The sequence below is a fragment of the Babylonia areolata genome, chromosome 8, assembly GCF_041734735.1.
Source record: "Babylonia areolata isolate BAREFJ2019XMU chromosome 8, ASM4173473v1, whole genome shotgun sequence".
NCBI lineage: Eukaryota > Metazoa > Mollusca > Gastropoda > Neogastropoda > Buccinidae > Babylonia > Babylonia areolata.
The window spans coordinates 20,348,673-20,367,746 of NC_134883.1; the positions used below are offsets into that span (position 1 = coordinate 20,348,673).

A 19,074-nucleotide genomic window follows, 5' to 3' on the forward strand; every position below is an offset into this window, starting at 1 on the left:
ACACATATATATATATATATATATATATATACATATATACATATATATATATATATATGTGTGTGTGTGTGTGTGTGTGTGTGTGTGTGTGTGTGTGTGTGTGTGTGTGTGTGTGTGTGTGTAATGGATGTGTTACAATATATATATATATATATATATATATATATATGTGTGTGTGTGTGTGTGTGTGTGTGTGTGTGTATGTATACGCCGGCAATACCATATTTCTTCTCCTGTCGAATGACGTAAAGAAGGCCAGTCAAAGAGTGGAGAGGAAGAAATGTAGAGTATGTATTACATTGTTATTAACCAGTCTACAACTTTTCCCGTCTTCTGCACGGAAAGGTACAGGGGAAGAACTGTGGATATTGCCGGCTCATCTCATACGCGCGAGTAAGTGAAGAAGACAGACAGACAGACAGACAGACAGACACACACACACACACACACACACAAACACACACACACAGAGGCCTACAGATGCTGAAGGAGACAGTCACTGTTCTGTTTTCTGACCTGTTCTATGTTGTGTCGACTGGTAATTTCCTCGTTGTTCCTTCGTTCATAATCCGCCACGTTTCACCCAGTATCCACTTCTTGGCCGTGAACCGGAATCCATTTCGTTCACGAGAGAAAAGGTGTCACGATTATCGATAATGAGGAAACTAGCTTGCATTCGACCACTCCCATTGTCGCATTTTCTTGTCACAAACCTGTTTGTTGCCTCCATCACTTGGAACTAGCATTTGATCACTCCTCCTGTTGTTTCTAGGCACATATTCCTTTCTTCACCTGTTCATCACTTGAAATTAGCATTCTGCCACTCCTGTCAAATTTTCTTTGACACATATTCTTTTCTTAACCTGTTCTATACCCAGGTTCAAACACTCGACTGTTGGCCGCCGTTCTTTCTCTGTCTCTGGACCTTGCAATTGGAATGAACTTCCTCTTTCGCTTCGTCAAGTCTCCATATTCAGCTCTTTCAAGTCTGGCCTTAAAACCCACCTCTTCCCAAAATTGCCTCCCTTCCCTGCCTCTTGTCTTCAGTTTCTCCAGTTTTAGAGTTATGCATGCGTGTGAATGACTGGTGCGAAAGCGCTTTCATTTGTCTCTGCACAAGATTCAGCGCAAAAAAATATCATTATTATGTGTGTTGCCATCGTCACTTGCAACCAGCATTCGACCACTCCTCCTGTCACATTTTCTTGGCACATATTCTTTTCTTCACCTGTTTCTTGCCTTTGTCACTTTCTGAGGAAAATCTGAACACTAATTCCCCACACAGCGAGATTCCCTACTACACGTCACAACGGACCTTAATTAAAGCACGTGAAGGTAGTCATCATGCAGACTACAGAAGAAATGAATAACGAACCATACAATATGTGCCAACACGTGAAGCATGTAGCTGCACACACACACACACACACGTCGAATTTAAAGCGTACAAGTCCATTGAAAGGCATGCACAAAGCAACAACAACAACAAAAATAAAATGAAATAAGAATAAAGAAAAAGAGCGCGTCCTTTACCAGCGACTGTGTGAGCAAGTTTTCTGAAAGTGTTTTTTGACAAGCCTGTCACCATTCGTGAGCTCCACTGTCTTGTTTTCGTTACTGCCTGTTTTTTGTCTTAAAAAAAAAATTTGCACGTGAATCATGTGTTTCTGCTGTCTCCTGTACGCATACTTGTGTGGTGGGTCGTCTGTGTGCGTGTGTGACAAACGTGTGTATTTGTGTTGTCTGTGTATTTGTGTTGCGAAAATATGTGAAAGTATGTACTTTGTATGTGTGTGTGTGTGTGTGTGGTGTGTGTGTGTGTGTGTGTGTGTGTGTGTGTGTGTGTGTGTGTGTGTTTGTGTGTGTAAAGTGAAACAATCCAGATTCGGTATTTTAAGTAAAATTACCAACACCATCACGAACGGTTCGCATGACAGTTTATTGTTCAAACGCTCAAATCTTTTGGTCACTGAGAACATGAATGTCCTTGACACAATAGCTGAGAAGGGGAACCGGACAGTGCGGATGAGGAGAGATGGCAGGGGAGAGATATAGAGGAACAGAAAGAGAGACACAGAGAGAGAGGGAGAGAGAGATAGAGGGGCAGAACGAGAAAGAGAGGAAGAGAGATAGAGAGGGGGGAAGCAAAAGGAGAGATAACAGGCAGGCAGACAAGCAGAGAGAGAAAGAGAGAGGGAGAGAGGAAGAGAGATAACAGGCAGACAAGCAGAGAGAGAGAGAGAGAGGAAGAGAAAGAAGGAGAGATAAAAGGCAGGCAGACAAGCAGAGAGAGAGAGAGAGAGAGAGAGAGAGAGAGAGGAAGAGAGAGATAGCGAAAAGGGAAGGAGGAAAGGGAGAGAGAGAGAGAACGCGAGAGAGTCAGTGAGAGAGAGGGGTGGGCATTGCATAACTTTCAGCAAGTTTCGCACCATCATGAAATGATCATATGACAGATGAAATCATTGTAAAAAGGAGTTTGATTTTTCTTGATTGACAGAAAGCCATTTAAGACGACTCAGGTAAGATGCGAAAGTGAGACACATGAGAGACAGTTCAGCACAGGTAGCCAGCTGGAAAAGGCGATGTATGTTTTCAGTTTTCATTGCCTCATAACATATATCCACCCACATCATTATCGCCGTTTTTGACAATATTTGTAACAGAGTACTACTGAACCAGAATGAAGTAATATCGTTCAGCTATTTCCGGGATTTCTACGGTTTGATATAATTGTTCACATGTCAGTTTGCTACTATTTCCTTCTGCATTTGATTTTAGCGAATCGATTGATTGTAAAATCAATAACCATGGGGAAGCGCCCACATCGTCTTTACAACTGAAGAAGCATCTCAGAGGGTTCGTGTGTGGGTTGTGAAATACGACATTAATGGTAATGAGAATTCTGTCGCATTTGATGGCAGTGTTTTGCGAGTCACTATTTTTCATTTCACATGCACGCCTGTCTGCACGGCTGGACAAAGGGAGGAAACTGTAGCTGCACTGATAGGGTCGAAAAGAAATGAGGGAACACCAAAATCACAGCGTGCTTTCCTCTGTTTCTGGGGCACTATTCAGTTTCAGTTTCTAAAGGAGGCGTCACTGCGTTCGGGCAAATCCATAATTATACGCTACACCACATCAGCTAGGCAGATGCATGACAGCAGCATAACCCAACGTACTTGTCAGGCCTTGAGTACATGCTTACAATTTTGCCAGAGGACAACATTCTCCTGGACATGGGTTCTTTCTCAGTGCGCCAAGTGCGTGCTGCAACGGGACCTCGGTTTATCGTTTCATCCGAAAGACTAGACGTTCAATTTGTTTTCCCGTCAAACTTGGGAGAAAGGGCGACAGCGGGATTTGAACCGTCACCCACACGGACTCTCTGTGTTGGCAGCTGAGCGTCTTTACCATTCTGCCACCTTCTAATCGGGTTGGGAAAGTGACCACAAAGTGGATCATATGTGCTGTTTCACGTGCGCTGAGTGCAAAAGTACAGTCACCTTCGGTTGCAGAAAAGGGCGACGGAACACGTGTTTTGTTGTTTTTGTTGTTTTTTATCAATCGGTCCTGTTATATTGATCATAGGCGTTAATATTCTGACTGGAAAAATAACGATATTACTGAAAGACAACAGCATTGATCAACATGAAAACAAATCACGTGGTGTGCAATTAAGTGTACACATACACATATTTAAAAAAAAGGTATGTATGTAAACAAGTCCCACGAATTCCAATCAACTCTGTATCTTATCAAAATTAAAACAAATCAACAAATGAAAATAACACACGATTCATACATACACACATACATACATTAACACAGCAAACAAATGCATCGGATTTTGTGTTGAAATCAGAACGCATATATTTTACAAAGCAGTGAGTTTTCAAAAACTCACATACCCAAGCCATGAAGCATCCTCGATATAAGGTCATGGTCACCAAACACGTTAACAATCCTAATTACTGCTATGCATGTTATCATGAAGACTTGCTGTCTACTGTGAGAGAAAAAAAAGAAGTTGAAGTGGTATAGCCACGTAACCAGGACATGAGGCCTCTTCCTCTCCAAGACCACCCTTCAGGGAACAGTCCAGAGGAAGAGGAGAAGGGGAAGACATAGCGAGAGATAGACGGATAACATCACTGAGCGGACAGGAAGGAGCACTGCCCAAACCCAGGCACCAGCACACAACCGTGAGAGATGGATACGTGTCGTGCGGTGACCCACCATGCTGTGTCCCTCCCATCATGGAAGGCTGCTGAAGCAGTAATGACCACGGTGTTGAAAAAAAAACAAAAAAACAAAAAAACCAAGAGAGGCAAGGCCTTCAAGACTCACTTTGTGATAAATTAAGTCCCCTAGCATTAATTACAGAGTAATTTCCCTTTTTTTACTAGCTGCACCTAAACGTTTGCAAAATAAATAAAAATTCCATGCTTAGCAAAAGAAGTTCCTGTTTGAACAAAAGATGATAATAATGACTCCTCTCGTTGTTGTGTCAGAATAAGAGGTCAAAGTGCCAAGTTTAGAGAATACAAAAAATATAAATATAACAGTAAATGCAGTTTGCATATAATTAGGCTGCTTTTTTTAAAATATCTTTTTGTGCCCATCCCAGAGGTGCAATATTGTTTTAAACAAGATGACTGGAAAGAACTGAATTTTTTTCCTATTTTTATGCCAAATTTGGTGTCAACTGACAAAGTATTTGCAGAGAAAATGTCAATGTTAAAGTTTACCACGGACACACAGACACACACACACACACATACAGACAACCGAACACCGGGTTAAAACATAGACTCACTTTGTTTACACAAGTGAGTCAAAAACCAACAACAAAAAAACCCCAACACATGACTGATCACCCCTGGCCAGGTATCGAAGTTGTTCATTCCCGACTATATGTCCTGAATACAGCATCCAGAATGCATTATTATCCCAACAAAAGAAATTCATTTGTGGTGTAGAAACACATAAACAACAAACGAGAATCACAGTCATTTAACATGTATACGTAAAAGCCATAAAAATGCTTAAATGTTAACCCAGAGCAAACCATGCATACCATCAATAATCACAGTAGACAACACTAACACAACAAAAATCATTAAAAGGTAACTTAGAGTAAATCACACATACATTATCACAGCCATACACGTGCAATAATAATCACAGTAAAGGGATAAGCGTAAAGTAGCATACACGCACATACACTGAAGCATAACATTTTCATGGTATCACATATCTAATTACTAATCATTATTGTTTAACAGCTGAATTGACGTTGGAATAAAAACTGCATTCGGTTCTGTTTGTGTTTGATCTTGGAACACAGAAATGTTTGCCTGAAGGCAAGAGCTGATAATAACTTGCTAGCGTATGGCTGCATATGGCTTTTGTGTCGTACTCTGACACTGTACAATGCACTTCAAGCTGTCCTGTCTCACACCCACAACCTTACTGCATACATTCACAACCTTGTTCAAAACATTCTCATTTTTTACAGTGAGACCCCCGTACCAGCATATAAACGAGAAAGTTAAAGCAGATTCAATAATAATAATAATTAAAAAAAATCCTTGAAGTAGTTTTGAAATAACTCCGTTGTTTCGGAGTTTCTGTAGATAACAGATGCGAGACTGGCACCTTTTGTGACTGGAATTTACATAAGGAGTACAATTCGGCTTATGATCAAGAATAGATATTTGTATTCATGCGCTCTTTCAACCTTGACACGATTGATCAACAGGTCAGCACCACCTCCCTTCTCTTCCTTCCCCTCCCTCTAACTCCTGGATCTTTCTCACTGGTCACGATTGAGTCAACAGAGGTTCTAGGATTTGTTTTCCTCAAGGTTTTCAAATGTTTATTTTGCTCAGGAACTAGCTGATCCTGGTGACGAGGCATAGTAGCAACAGAAAGACATCACGCATGACCTTTCGTTGTGGCCTTCTAGGTAGATCAGGGCCACAAGGATGACAACAACAACAACAACTCTGTGTGCTTTTAACTGGATCAACTTCCTCAAAATGAAACGAACACACCAATAAACAGCTGAAGCTATGACAAAAAAAACACACCAAAAAAACAAAACGAAGGTGTGCATTTTCAAACTGAAATATTCTTGGTTGTACACCCCGCACCCTTTCTATCTCTGTGACTGGTTAAGGAGGAAAAAGAACAACAAAAAAACAACACAACAAACAAAACGTGTCAGCGCTTATCTGTTATTTCCGGGGAAAGAAGTATTAATTCTCTCTCTCTCTCTCTCTCTCTCTCTCTCTCTGTGTTTTTCACACACACACACACACACACACACACACACACACACACACACACACACACACACACACACACACACACACACACACATATATATATATATATAATACTCCCACTTCCGCCCACCAATTTGCACGTATTATCGTTAACACCGACACCTTCAAGTCATCCCACGCTCTCCCATCAGCCCCTACCACCTCGCCCACGCACCCTCACTTCCCTTCCCGGAACCCCACAATGCCTCCACCACCCTCATCACTACTCCTTCAAAGTCCCTGACACCCTCATCACTATTCCTTCAAAGTCCCTGACACCCTCATCACTACTCCTTCAAAGTCCCTGACACCCTCATCACTACTCCTTCAAAGTCCCTGACACCCTCATCACTATTCCTTCAAAGTCCCTGACACCCTCATCACTATTCCTTCAAAGTCCCAGAGGCCACAGTGAACTCCACACCAGTCGTGGCCATCTCCCTGTTCAACTCCAGCTGGCTCTCGTTGTCGCCGGTGCCGCCATTGCCGTTGACAACCGGTGTGTCGCTGACCTCCATGGAAACGATCATGAACTCGATCGGCATGGCAACGGTAAAGTGGCGGAACTCTCTGGAGAAGGTGGTGAAAAAGATGGCCGTCGAAAACGCGATGATCCATTCTGCCACTGTCGCGATGACGTACTCCGCGAAGCCCTGACGAACAGAGGAGATGTATGGAAGGTTCAGAGGAACAAAAGAAAGATAGTACTATTACACATCTTATAGATGGTAGACAAGAACATGAGTTACAAGACATGGGCTACCAAATGTATGGAGGAGGAATTTTGTTTAATGTCCCGTCACACATATCGGTGATTGAAGACATTTTGTTAAAGTATTTATGAATACATCTGAGTATTATCGGTTAGAAGGGGTGGGAGATGTGGATGAATGGAGGGTTGGGAGAAACTGGGCAAATGAGGGTAAAAATGTGGGTGAAATTTGGAAGTAAAAAACAACAACAACAAAACAACTCTAAATACAGTTACAGGAAATTACTTAAAGGACTTCGTAAAAGAGAAGTCGTTAAACTGACAAGCGAAACAACTGATAACGAATGCAAAAAGTCAAAAACATCGTGACCAGAGATATACAATATTCCATAGTTGCATATCGATTGTTGTGAACCGGTGATTTGTACTGCGCAGCATTTTGTAAAACTGCATATCGTACAGAATGTGTGTGTGTGTGTGTGTGTGTGTGTGTGTGTGTGTGTGTGTGTGTGTACACGACAAATAAATAATTTGCTTTCATAGTGTTCTGTTCTGAATGTAATTTATATATGTTTTTTTAAATTTATTTATTTATTTTATTTATTTATTTATTTTTTTTTTTCAAACTCCAGTATGGGGGCCAACGCTTCTTCGAATACTGTTTAAGCTTGCATCGGGTATGCCAGATATCAGTCATTAATTAAACAATCCTGAAATCAATAATAACCATACAATCAGAAGAAAATATGTTAACAACACGAGAAACAGCGACATGAGCAAAGACATCAACAATAACAATGACAGTGATAATAACGATGATGATAATGATGACAATGGTGATGATGATGAATATGATGATGATGAGTATGATGAATTATATGATTAAAAAGGAGGACAAGAACGAGAAGAAGAAGAAGAGGGGGAAAATGATTCACATAATAATTACAATGATGGAGGATGACTAAAATTGCAACAACAACAACAAGCAGATTGTCATGTCCACTGAAAAACAATATGAACACATAACATACCTCGTCACTCTTCGACCAATGGAAGTGGTCTTTGTCGCCATGTTTGTGTCTGGAAATCCCACTGAACACTCCAACTGTACTGCTGTTAAGGTCATAGTTTTTTTTTCCACGAATTTGCTAATCATTTATATATGTTGTTTGGCTTTTTTCTCTCGTTTGTGTAATTAGTAATATATCTGTCGATTGTCAACCCCTGTTTGAAAGGGGCTGTGGCCTATTCAATAAATCTCTCTCTCTCTCTCTCTCTCTCTCTCTCTCTCTCTCTCTCTATATATATATATATATATATGTGTGTGTGTGTGTGTGTGTGTGTGTGTGTGTGTGTGTGTGTGTGTGTGTGTGTGTGTGTGTGCGTGTGCGATATTGAGTGAGAGAGATAGAGAGCACTTTATTGATATATGTAAATTTATTTACTGGACGAGTTAGAGAGCACTTTATTGATATATGTAAATTTATTTACTGGACGAGTTTATTTGTACAAATTGACGTATAACAATTTACTGTCTGAAGGAGTAGTTTAAATCTCCTTACTGTGGTGTGCCTTATCGTATTCAGAACGTGTTTTAATACGAGCCTGTAATTACACAAGTGAATTTCCATGTAAGTTAATAGAGTATATTCTTTTATTTGATTTGATTTGACTGATTGATTTTTATTCAGAGAGAGAGAGAGAGAGAGAGAGAGAGAGAGAGAGAGAGAGAGAGAGAGAGAACACACGCACAGACACACACACACACACCAATTTCTCTCTCTCACTTCATACATACATACATACATATATATATATATATATATATATATACACACACATATATACACACATTTATACATAATATATACACACATATATACACACATTTATACATAATATATATATATATATATATATATATATATATATACATACACATACACACCACCACCTCCACAAACAACCATCGCCGCCACCAGACTCCCCGCCGAAGGATACCCAGCACGCAGCACAAGGTGACGCCTACAGACAGCAGCAGTCGGAAGTGTCGAAGGCACTGGTGGTGACCGGGCAGACGGGTTCTGTAGGAGATGTAGGTTTGAACCCAGGCATACACACAGCCCACCGCAAAGGCCATTATGGCCCCCACCACATGGACCACCGCCACATTGGTCTCCTGTGTGGTGTAGGGAGGGGGGGGGGGAAAGCACACGCCGACAGCGGTCATGATTCATGTACTGCTTGCTTGTGTCTTTAATTTAATTTAAGCTTCATGATAAATTATTTCTGTAGCTTTTTGGATCTTCTGGTCCAGCAACCTTTGTCATGTTGCTTGTTTGTTTGTTTGTGTGTGTGTGACAAACAGAGAGAGAGAGAGAGAGAGAGAGAGAGAGAGAGAGAGAGAGAGAGAGAGAGAGAGAGATGGTTTGTGTTAGGTGAGTGAAGAGCCTATGGATATACAATTAATATCCAAATGGATGAATAAAGGTGCATTGCATTGTATTGTATTGTATTGTATTGTATTGTATTCTATTATCTAATTAGTCAAATGCAATTTGTGGAAAGCGAACAAAACTGAAAGAGAAAGAAGAAAAGAAAGACAAATTTAAGAAAGAACAGAGAAAGAAAGAAGGACGGACGAAAAACGAAAAGAAGCGAATTGAAAAAAAACACCAAAAACAAACAAACAAACAAAAAAACAACAACAAAAAAACACACCAGCAAAAGGAACGGAAATGAAAAAGAAAGACGAAATTAACCAAGAAGACAAAGAGAAAGAAAGAAAGAAAGAAAGAAGAAACAAAAAAGGAAAACAGCAAAAGGCAGCATTCTGCAATAACAGCCGGTTTTGAAGCACACACAAAAACAGAACAAACAAGAAAGGCAAGACCTTCAAGACTCACTTGGGATACACTTTAAAAAAAAATCTGATCGTTAAAATGTTTTCTGTATTTATCATTATAAAGTTTCGGGTTAAAAGAAAAAAAAAGAAAAGAAAAAAGAATAGTCCCGAAGGACCCGCGTGTTCGGGTGAGAAGAAACTGTCTTACTCAATACACTATCGTGGCTCCTTATACTTCCATACCGTCGACCAGAAGGGAGCATCTCGAAAATCCCAAAAGCTGGATGTGATTCATCCTGGCTGATTGATTTTGCTTTTTACACACATTTACACGCATATATACGTATGTACACACAAATATACATACACACATGTTTATATATATATATATATATATATATATATATATATTACAGCTACAGCAACAACAACAAAAACTAAGTTTCATTTTTCTTCCAATTTGGTTTTTCATACTGTTGTACTGTTTTTTCTTTTTGTCATGTTTTATTTATTTATTTATTTTTTAATTCCTATTTCAATGGCTTTTTTTCGGTTGGTTTCATTTTATCCTACATTCCTACTCTTCACATTTTGGGTGTACCCGGAGACTCGAACTCACAACCTTCTGAGCCATGCAGGTACCCGATAGACAAGACCAAAATTAATGTAGATCAAGATGAACTGTGTTCACAAGGCACTGATGAAGTGAAGAAGACAAGCAAGAGGATTGTTGAGAGGGATGACAGGGGTGAAAGGAGGAGGAGAAACAGAAAAAAGAAAGAAAGGGTCAGATAGGCCGACAGAGAGTAACGCAGAAAATAAAAGAGAAAGAGAAAAATTGAGAGAGGGGAAGAGGGAGAGAGAGTTTAAGGGAGGAAACTGTGGAAGAGCAGAGGTAGTTTTATTTCGATTGTCTCCCTTACATGAACAGGAGATGGGCCTCCCGTTCACTGATTCTTTCACCACCCCGACCACCACTCCCCTTCCAACTCTGCTCTCTCTCCCCACTCTACCCTTTACCCCATGAAAAATATACATGAATAGTGGAGTCTGTATGCGTGCATCATACATTCTCTCTCTCTCTCTCTCTCTCTCTCTCTCTCTCTCTCTCTCTCTCTCTCTAACAAACACACACACACAAGCTCGAATGTTCATAATCAAAATGTTATTCATGTCTACATCCTGTCTGCCTCAGATAAGGAATGTCGAAGACTTGAAGCCGTGTCAAGTAACACTGACACCCTGAACTGTAAGCTCCGTCTGATCTCAGTGAGGTGACAGCCCTTCACTGACATCCTGACCTGTAAGCTCTGTCTGATCTCAGTGAGGTGACAGCCCTTCACTGACATCCTGACCTGTAAGATCTGTCTGATCTCAGTGAGGTGACAGCCCTTCACTGACACCCTGACCTGTAAGCTCTGTCTTATCTTGGTGAGGTGACAGCCCTTCACTAACATCCTGACCTATGAGTTCTGTCTTATCTTAGTGAGGTGACAGCCCTTCACTGACACCCTGACCTGTAAACTCTGATCTCAGTGAGATGACTGCCCTTCACTGACATCCTGACCTGTAAGCTTTGTCTGATCTTGGTGAGGTGACAGCCCTTCACTGACATCCTGACCTGTGAGCTCTGTCTTATCTCCGTTAGGTGACAGCCCTTCACTGACATCCTGACCTGTAAGCTCTGTCTTATCTCGGTGAGGTGACAGCCCTTCACTGACATACTGATCTGTAAGCTCTGTCTGACCTCAGTGAGGTGACAGCCCTTCACTGACGTCCTGACCTGTAAGCTCTGTCTGACCCTAGTGAGGTGACAGCCCTTAACTGACATTCTGACCTGCCACCTCTGTCTGACCTCAGTGAGGTGACAGCCCTTCACTGACATCCTGACCTGTCAGCTCTGTCTGACCCTACTGAGGTGACAACCCTTCACTGACATCCTGACCTGAAAGCTCTGTCTTATCTCCGTGAGGTGACAGCCCTTCACTGATGGGTACACTCATCAGTAGCAGTGAAGGGGTCAATCCCGTTTCTCTGTTCATGTACACACAATATCAAAACCTTAAAGACCCTGCATTCCATGCCAGTGTTCAATGAATTACGGAAACATCAACATAACCACATGTACCCAGCAAAAAGCTAGAAAATGGCTGCGTAAATGGCGGGGTACACAAAAAAGCCTGTGTGTGAAAATGGGTGAATGCAGAAATTGTATCCTGCAATATGATTTTTGAAAAGAATATGTAAACATAACACCCCTCCCAACCACACACACACACACACACACACACACACACACACACACACACACACACACACACACACACACACACACACACACACACACACAAAAGAATAAAAAACGACAACCATTGTTTCCTGTGACTCTCTACTTCGGTAATGCGGACTGCAACACACCTCTCGCTCACTCTCACTCACATTTACATACACACACGACGCACACATGTACACATGCATATACACACACACACATGTACACACAAACATGCGCACACATATGCATGTAAAACAGACACACATAAGTATGTTAAACATTCACACACACACACACACACACACACACACACACACACACACACACACACACACACACACACACACGTATACATACACACACATATTCACACATACAAATGCACAGATAGAGAGCAGCTATGGGTCTAATCTGACAGGAGCACCAGCCATTACAAACATTAGAATAGAATAGAATAGAATATGTCTTTATTACCAAGTGTACCGGGGTCACAAGGAATATTGGGGGTCGGGGGGGATAGTACATAAAAAGGTACGAACATAAATCGAAAATCATACACAGACACATATAAAATAGAAATGAGGATACATACTTTGCATATCAATACAAAAACTTGTGCATACTCACACTTGCATGCACACACACACACACACACACACACACACACACACACACACACACACACATACACACACACACACACACATGCACACACGTACGGACGCGCGCACGCGCGCGCGCGCGGACACACACACACACACACACACACACAAACACACACGTTTGAACAGAAGCCGCAGATTACATGTGGATGGGGCTAATGACTAGATCTTCAGGTAGATAGTTGTTGATTGCACAGTTCTATCTAATAATACTGGATTTGTTTGTGAGACAGGGCATTGACTGCTTTGGGGGAAAAGCTATTGGCGAAGCGATTGGCTTTCATCCTTATACTTCTATACCGTCGACCAGAGGGGAGAATCTCGATCGAAAATCCCAACAGCTGAATGTGATTCGTCCTGGCTGACTGATTTTGCTTTTTACACACATGTACACTCATATATACGCATGTACGCACACATACACATACACACATGTCTATGCTTATATATATATATATATATATATATATATATATATATATATATATATATATATATATGTATGTATGTATGTATATAAAAGCAACAACAATAGAGGCAAGGCCTTCAAGACTCACTTGTGATACACTTAAAAAAAAAAAAAAAATCTAATCGTTAAAATGTGTTCTGTATTTGTGATTATAAAGCTTTGGGTTAAAAAAAAAAAAGAAAAAAGAAAAGAAAAAAAGTCCTGACGGCAGATTCGAGCCCCGCGTTTTCGGGTGAGAAGAAACTGTCTTACCCAATACACTATTGTGGCTCCTAACTTACGTTCCAAAATTTAACATTTAAACATGCTTTTTTTAAATGGCGATAAATCAATTGCGGTATTCGCAGTGAGAACGCTGTTTAAATCATATTATTCTGGTGTATCTTGGGCGTTCAAAAAATCTTTACGGGCAATTAAAAATTCTTTTTAAGTCCGCGGTAAAGGAGACGTGGCTATCGCCGCAATCACACTGCAACATTTAGCCATTTTCTCTGGATCTAGATAGATGTACAAGTTTAGTAACACTCGCTGGGAATGTACGACACGGTCGATTCAATTTCTCTTTTATGTTCATTCTAGTTTTATAGTTTAAAAGTTGATATGAAAATTGCGTATTTTGTCAAACTAATAACATGTAGAGCCAAGTACAAGTACTTCTAAACGTCGTATGAAGTGAAAAGGACTTCATTTTGAGAAAAGTCAAGACTGGAAATTTTTACGTTACATCAAGGGTATTAACTCTCATGGTTTATTATTTTTAACTGTGAATTCCGACTGATTTTGTTGGTATTTTTTATGACAGTTTGGGGCATAATCCAGTAAGTGATGAGGCGTTCACAAATCTTTCTCTGAATAAATATTTAACGGTCTCCTTCTCCAACTTTCCATCACATGTTATCGTGTTTTGTCGATTGGATATTGGATTGAATGGGCAGGTCAACAACTTGAATCAAAATGGCGACCTTCGCGTTCGCGAGGAATATGAGCACGAGCTTTGAATATGTATAAATATGTGTAGGCAATTGATTTTTGCCCATGACCTTCAGGGCTCAGCCAATAGATCTATAAAGTCCACTCGTAGTATTGATTTTAGTATTTTCTGAAAAAGACCACTTGGGCAAATGAACATAGTGAAATCCCTGTACACTGAGAGTAAAACACACAAGCTTTTTTATGTATTGAGTATAATTTCAAAATGTAATGTTTAAGATGAAAAAGATCAGTTTAAAGCAAATTAACGCCCCTAGCACTAATTACAGATTAATTTCCCATTTTTACTATCTGCACCAAAGGCATGCAAAATAAATATAACTTCCATGCTTAGCAAAAGAAGTTCCTGTTTGAACAAAAAATGATAAAAATGACTGCTCTTGTTGTTGTGTTAGAATCTCAGATCAAAGTTCCAAGTTTAGAGAATTAGAAATATAAATATAACAGTAAATTCAGTTTGCATATAATTTGGCTTCTTTTTTCTTTTTTTATTGTTTGTGCCCATCCCAGAGGTGCAATATTGTTTTAAACAAGATGACTGGAAAGAATTCAATTTTTCCTATTTTTATGCCAAATTTAAAGTGGTGTCAACTGACAAAGTATTTGCAGAGAAAATGGCAATGTTAAAGTTTACCATACACACACACACACACACACACACACACACACACACACAGACAACCAAACACCGGGTTAAAACATAGACTCACAAGTGAGTCACAAAACAACAACAACAAAACCCAAAACAAACAAGCAAAAAACATACACAGACAAACAAAAACATACTCTTATGTACATGCACACATACTTACACACACACACACATACTCTCTCTCTCTCTTTCACACACTCTGTCTGTCTCACTTTCTCTCTTCCACACACACACTCTCTCTCTCTTTCACACACTCTGTCTGTTTGTCTGTCTGTCTGTCTCCCTCTCTCTCAAAAACACACACTTACATGCACAGACACACACAGACACACAGACACACACAGACACACTTAAAACATGTACACGTGCTTAAACACACACACACACACACACACACACACACACACACACACACGCCTAAAACATGTACACATGCTTAAACACACACACACACACACACTTAAAACATGTACACATGCTTAAACACACACACACACGCGCGCGCACGCACGCACGTACGCACGCACGCACGCACACACACACACACGCACACTTGAAACATGTACACATGCTTACACACACACACACACACACACACACACACACACACACACACACTTAAAACATGTACATATATTATGCTTAAAAAACACACACACAGACACTCAGACACACACACACACACACACACACACACACACACACACACACACCAACCCCCGTCCCCGCCGTTCCCCCCCTTGTCCCCCCCGTCCCCCCCACCCACCCACCCCCACACACACCACCTGACCTGAAAATTGGCGACAAGCAGCACCCCTGTGGCGGCGGTCAGTCCCAGAACCAGACTGGCGTTGTTGGCACGGTGCAGGGCGCGTGAGTCGTCTGCCACGTAATACGTCCTTACCTGCTGCCACCGCAGGTAGATAGTCACCGCCACTGTGACAGGTAGGCAGAAAGGCGGGGTGGGGGTGGTTGGGGTGGGGGGGGGTGGGAGGTGGGGGATGACTGAGCTGTAGGACCAATATACAAAGGTCAAAGGCCAAGGGTTAACGGGGTTCAAGGTCTCAAGGTTTCCGTTGCTTTTTATGGCTATCGAGGGTGAAGGTTGAAAAAGGGTTGAAGATCCGATGAGAATCGTGATTATAGCAAATATGATTAAAAACGAAAATTGGGTTAATTCTGCAAAATCGTAATGATGAAAAATGTGGTTCTGAGAACCGTGATAATAAAGGTGATTATGAGAATTGTGGTTACAATAAAGGTGATTCCGAGTAACGTGATTAGAGTAAAGGTGATTCCGAGTATCGTGATTATGATGAATGTGATTATAAGAATCGTTATAATAATAAGCTGATTTTGAGAATCGTAATTTTGCGAGTGAAGATGATAACAAAGGTATACCGTGATAATGATAAAAATGATTTTTACGAATGATGTGATTCTGAGAATGGCGATGATGATAAAGGGTGATTCTGAGAATGGCGATGACGATAAAGGTGATTCTGAGAATGGCGATGATGATAAAGGTGATTCTGAGAATGGCGATGACGATAAAGGTGATTCTGAGAATGGCGATGACGATAAAGGGTGATTCTGAGAATGGCGATGACGATAAAGGTGATTCTGAGAATGGCGATGATGATAAAGGGTGATTGTGAGAATGGCGATGATGATAAAGGGTGATTGTGAGAATGACGATGATGATAAAGGTGATTCTGAGAATGGCGATGACGTAAAGGGTGATTTGAGAATGCGATGATAAAGGTGATTTGAGAATGGCGATGACGATAAATGTATTCTGAGAATAGCGATGATGATAAAGGTGATTCTGAGAATGGCGATGACGATAAATGTTAATCTGAGAATGGCGATGATGATAAAGGGTGATTCTGAGAATGACGATGATGATAAAGGTGATTCTTTGAATGACGATGTGATAAAGGTGATTGTGAGAATGGCGATGACGATAAAGGTGATTTTGAGAATGACGATGACGATAAAGGTGATTGTGAGAATGACGATGATGATAAAGGTGATTGTGAGAATGACGATGGCGATAAAGGTGATTGTGAGAATGACGATGACGATAAAGGTGATTGTGAGAATGGCGATGATGATAAAGGGTGATTGTGAGAATGGCGATGATGATAAAGGGTGATTGTGAGAATGACGATGGCGATAAAGGTGATTGTGAGAATGACGATGATGATAAAGGGTGATTGTGAGAATGGCGATGATGATAAAGGTGATTGTGAGAATGGCGATGATGATAAAGGTGATTGTGAGAATGACGATGATGATAAAGGTGATTGTGAGTAGGGTGCTTCACAGGAAGACTTACAGACGGTAGCATACAGATCCAGCAACAGACCAAATACACAGCTCTCTGGAGGAAAGGTCCCTGTGTCACTGCACAGGTAACAGAATCATACAGACAGGTGTGTGTGTGTGTGTGTGTGTGTGTGTGTGTGTGTGTGTGTGTGTGTGTTGTTGGGGCTCATGTACGTTTATGTGTATTTGACTGTGCTTTCGTATCTGTGAAAGTGCACGTTTGGTGCATATCTGTTATGCATATGTGTGTGTATGTGTGAATGTGTGTCTGCTTTTTTTTTTTTTTTTTTTTTTAAACATTTATTTGCTTATTTATCATCATTGTTTTTACTTTTTTTTAAAAAATTTTTTTATTTTATCTATTTATTTATCTATTTATTTATTTTATTTTCATTATTATTATTATTGTTATTATTATTTATTTATTTATTTATTTTAATTATGTTATTATTTATTTATTTATTTGTTTTATTTTATTTTATTTTATTTTATTTTTCAAGGCCTGACAAAGCGCGTTGGGTTACGCTGCTGGTCAGGCATCTGCTTGGCAGATGTGGTGTAGCGTATATGGATTTGTCACGAACGCAGTGACGCCTCCTTGAGCTACTGAAACTGAAACTGAAACAGACAGGTGCTGGTCACTGCATGGCTCAGGACGAGCAATCAGTTACTGGGTAAGGAAAAATAAACTCAACACCACCACAACCATAGATTAGCCTCAACAGTTTCAGTTTCAGTAGCTCAAGGAGGCGTCACTGCGTTCGGACAAATCCATATACGCTACACCACATCTGCCAAGCAGATGCCTGACCAGCAGCGTAACCCAACGCGCTTAGTCAGGTCTTGAGAAGAAGAAAAAAAAATTATGATATTAAAAAAAAAGGTAGTAGTAATGAAAATAATAATAATAATAATAATAATAATAATAAATAGCCTCAACAGCAATAAAGAAACCAGCAAGCACCCCTGTGCACTCACCACACACACACATGGATAAATTAACAAGTTCATTCACTTCAGACAAATTGTTTCTAACACGGCCATCAGTAAACTGCAAATTAAAAAAAAAAAAAAAAGAAAAAAAAAAGAAGCTAAAAATCTTTGAATAGAAAATCCGGATGGGGATAAAATGAAAAGAATTACCAATATTTGCTAATTCGTTTGATTGTATGTATGCAAGTGTGTAGGTGTTAGTTTCATGGCTGGGTGGCCAGTTACCTGGCCAGATGGTGACGGGAGAAAGGTGAAACATGAAGGTACATACCTGATGTAAGGAAAGCCAGGTTCCACGTGACCCAGCAACACGGACCACGTGTACCTGTAAACATCATATACATCAACGTTATTTCGTACTCTCTCTCTCTCTCGCTTTCACACACACACACACACACACACACACACACACACACACACACATTATCATTCGGATGAGACTATAAACCGAGGTCCCGTATGCAGAATGCACTTAGCGCGCGTAAAAGAATCTACGGCAAAAAATGGTTGTCTCTCGCAAAATTCTGTAGAAAACCCACCTCGATAGAAGAACAAATAAACTTACGGGCAGGAAAAAAAATATATATACATATATAAAATACGAACACGTGTGATGGTGAATATACAAATTACAGATTAAGTGGATGTGGGATGGCGTAATGGGAGCGCCGGAGGTGGCGGTGGGAGGTTAGGGGAGGGGGGGGGGGGGTCCGGGGGCGGGGGGGAGGGGGGGGATTAAGTGGTTGTTTTGCTGACCCATTAATTTTGAAAATGACCCATCAATTTTGTGGTGAACCGGTCAAATGACCCTTGGTG

At 40.6% G+C, this 19,074-nt stretch overlaps 1 protein-coding gene across 2 annotated transcripts in view; it reads right to left on the reverse strand.

The window, feature by feature from the left end:
- Window positions 1-1,920: 1,920 nt before the first annotated feature.
- LOC143284636 (DNA damage-regulated autophagy modulator protein 1-like) overlaps window positions 1,921-19,074 on the reverse strand; it is a 20,020-nt gene continuing 2,866 nt past the window's right edge. For both annotated transcript variants that reach the window (XM_076591510.1, XM_076591509.1), the window contains exons 3-8: window positions 18,530-18,583; window positions 17,276-17,343; window positions 15,725-15,870; window positions 9,043-9,220; window positions 8,073-8,146; window positions 1,921-6,982 (exon numbers count right to left, since the gene is read on the reverse strand). In XM_076591510.1, coding sequence (XP_076447625.1) covers window positions 6,713-6,982; window positions 8,073-8,146; window positions 9,043-9,220; window positions 15,725-15,870; window positions 17,276-17,343; window positions 18,530-18,583 — 790 coding nt within the window. In that variant the 3' untranslated portion in view covers window positions 1,921-6,712. The remainder of the gene's footprint in view (window positions 6,983-8,072; window positions 8,147-9,042; window positions 9,221-15,724; window positions 15,871-17,275; window positions 17,344-18,529; window positions 18,584-19,074) is intronic.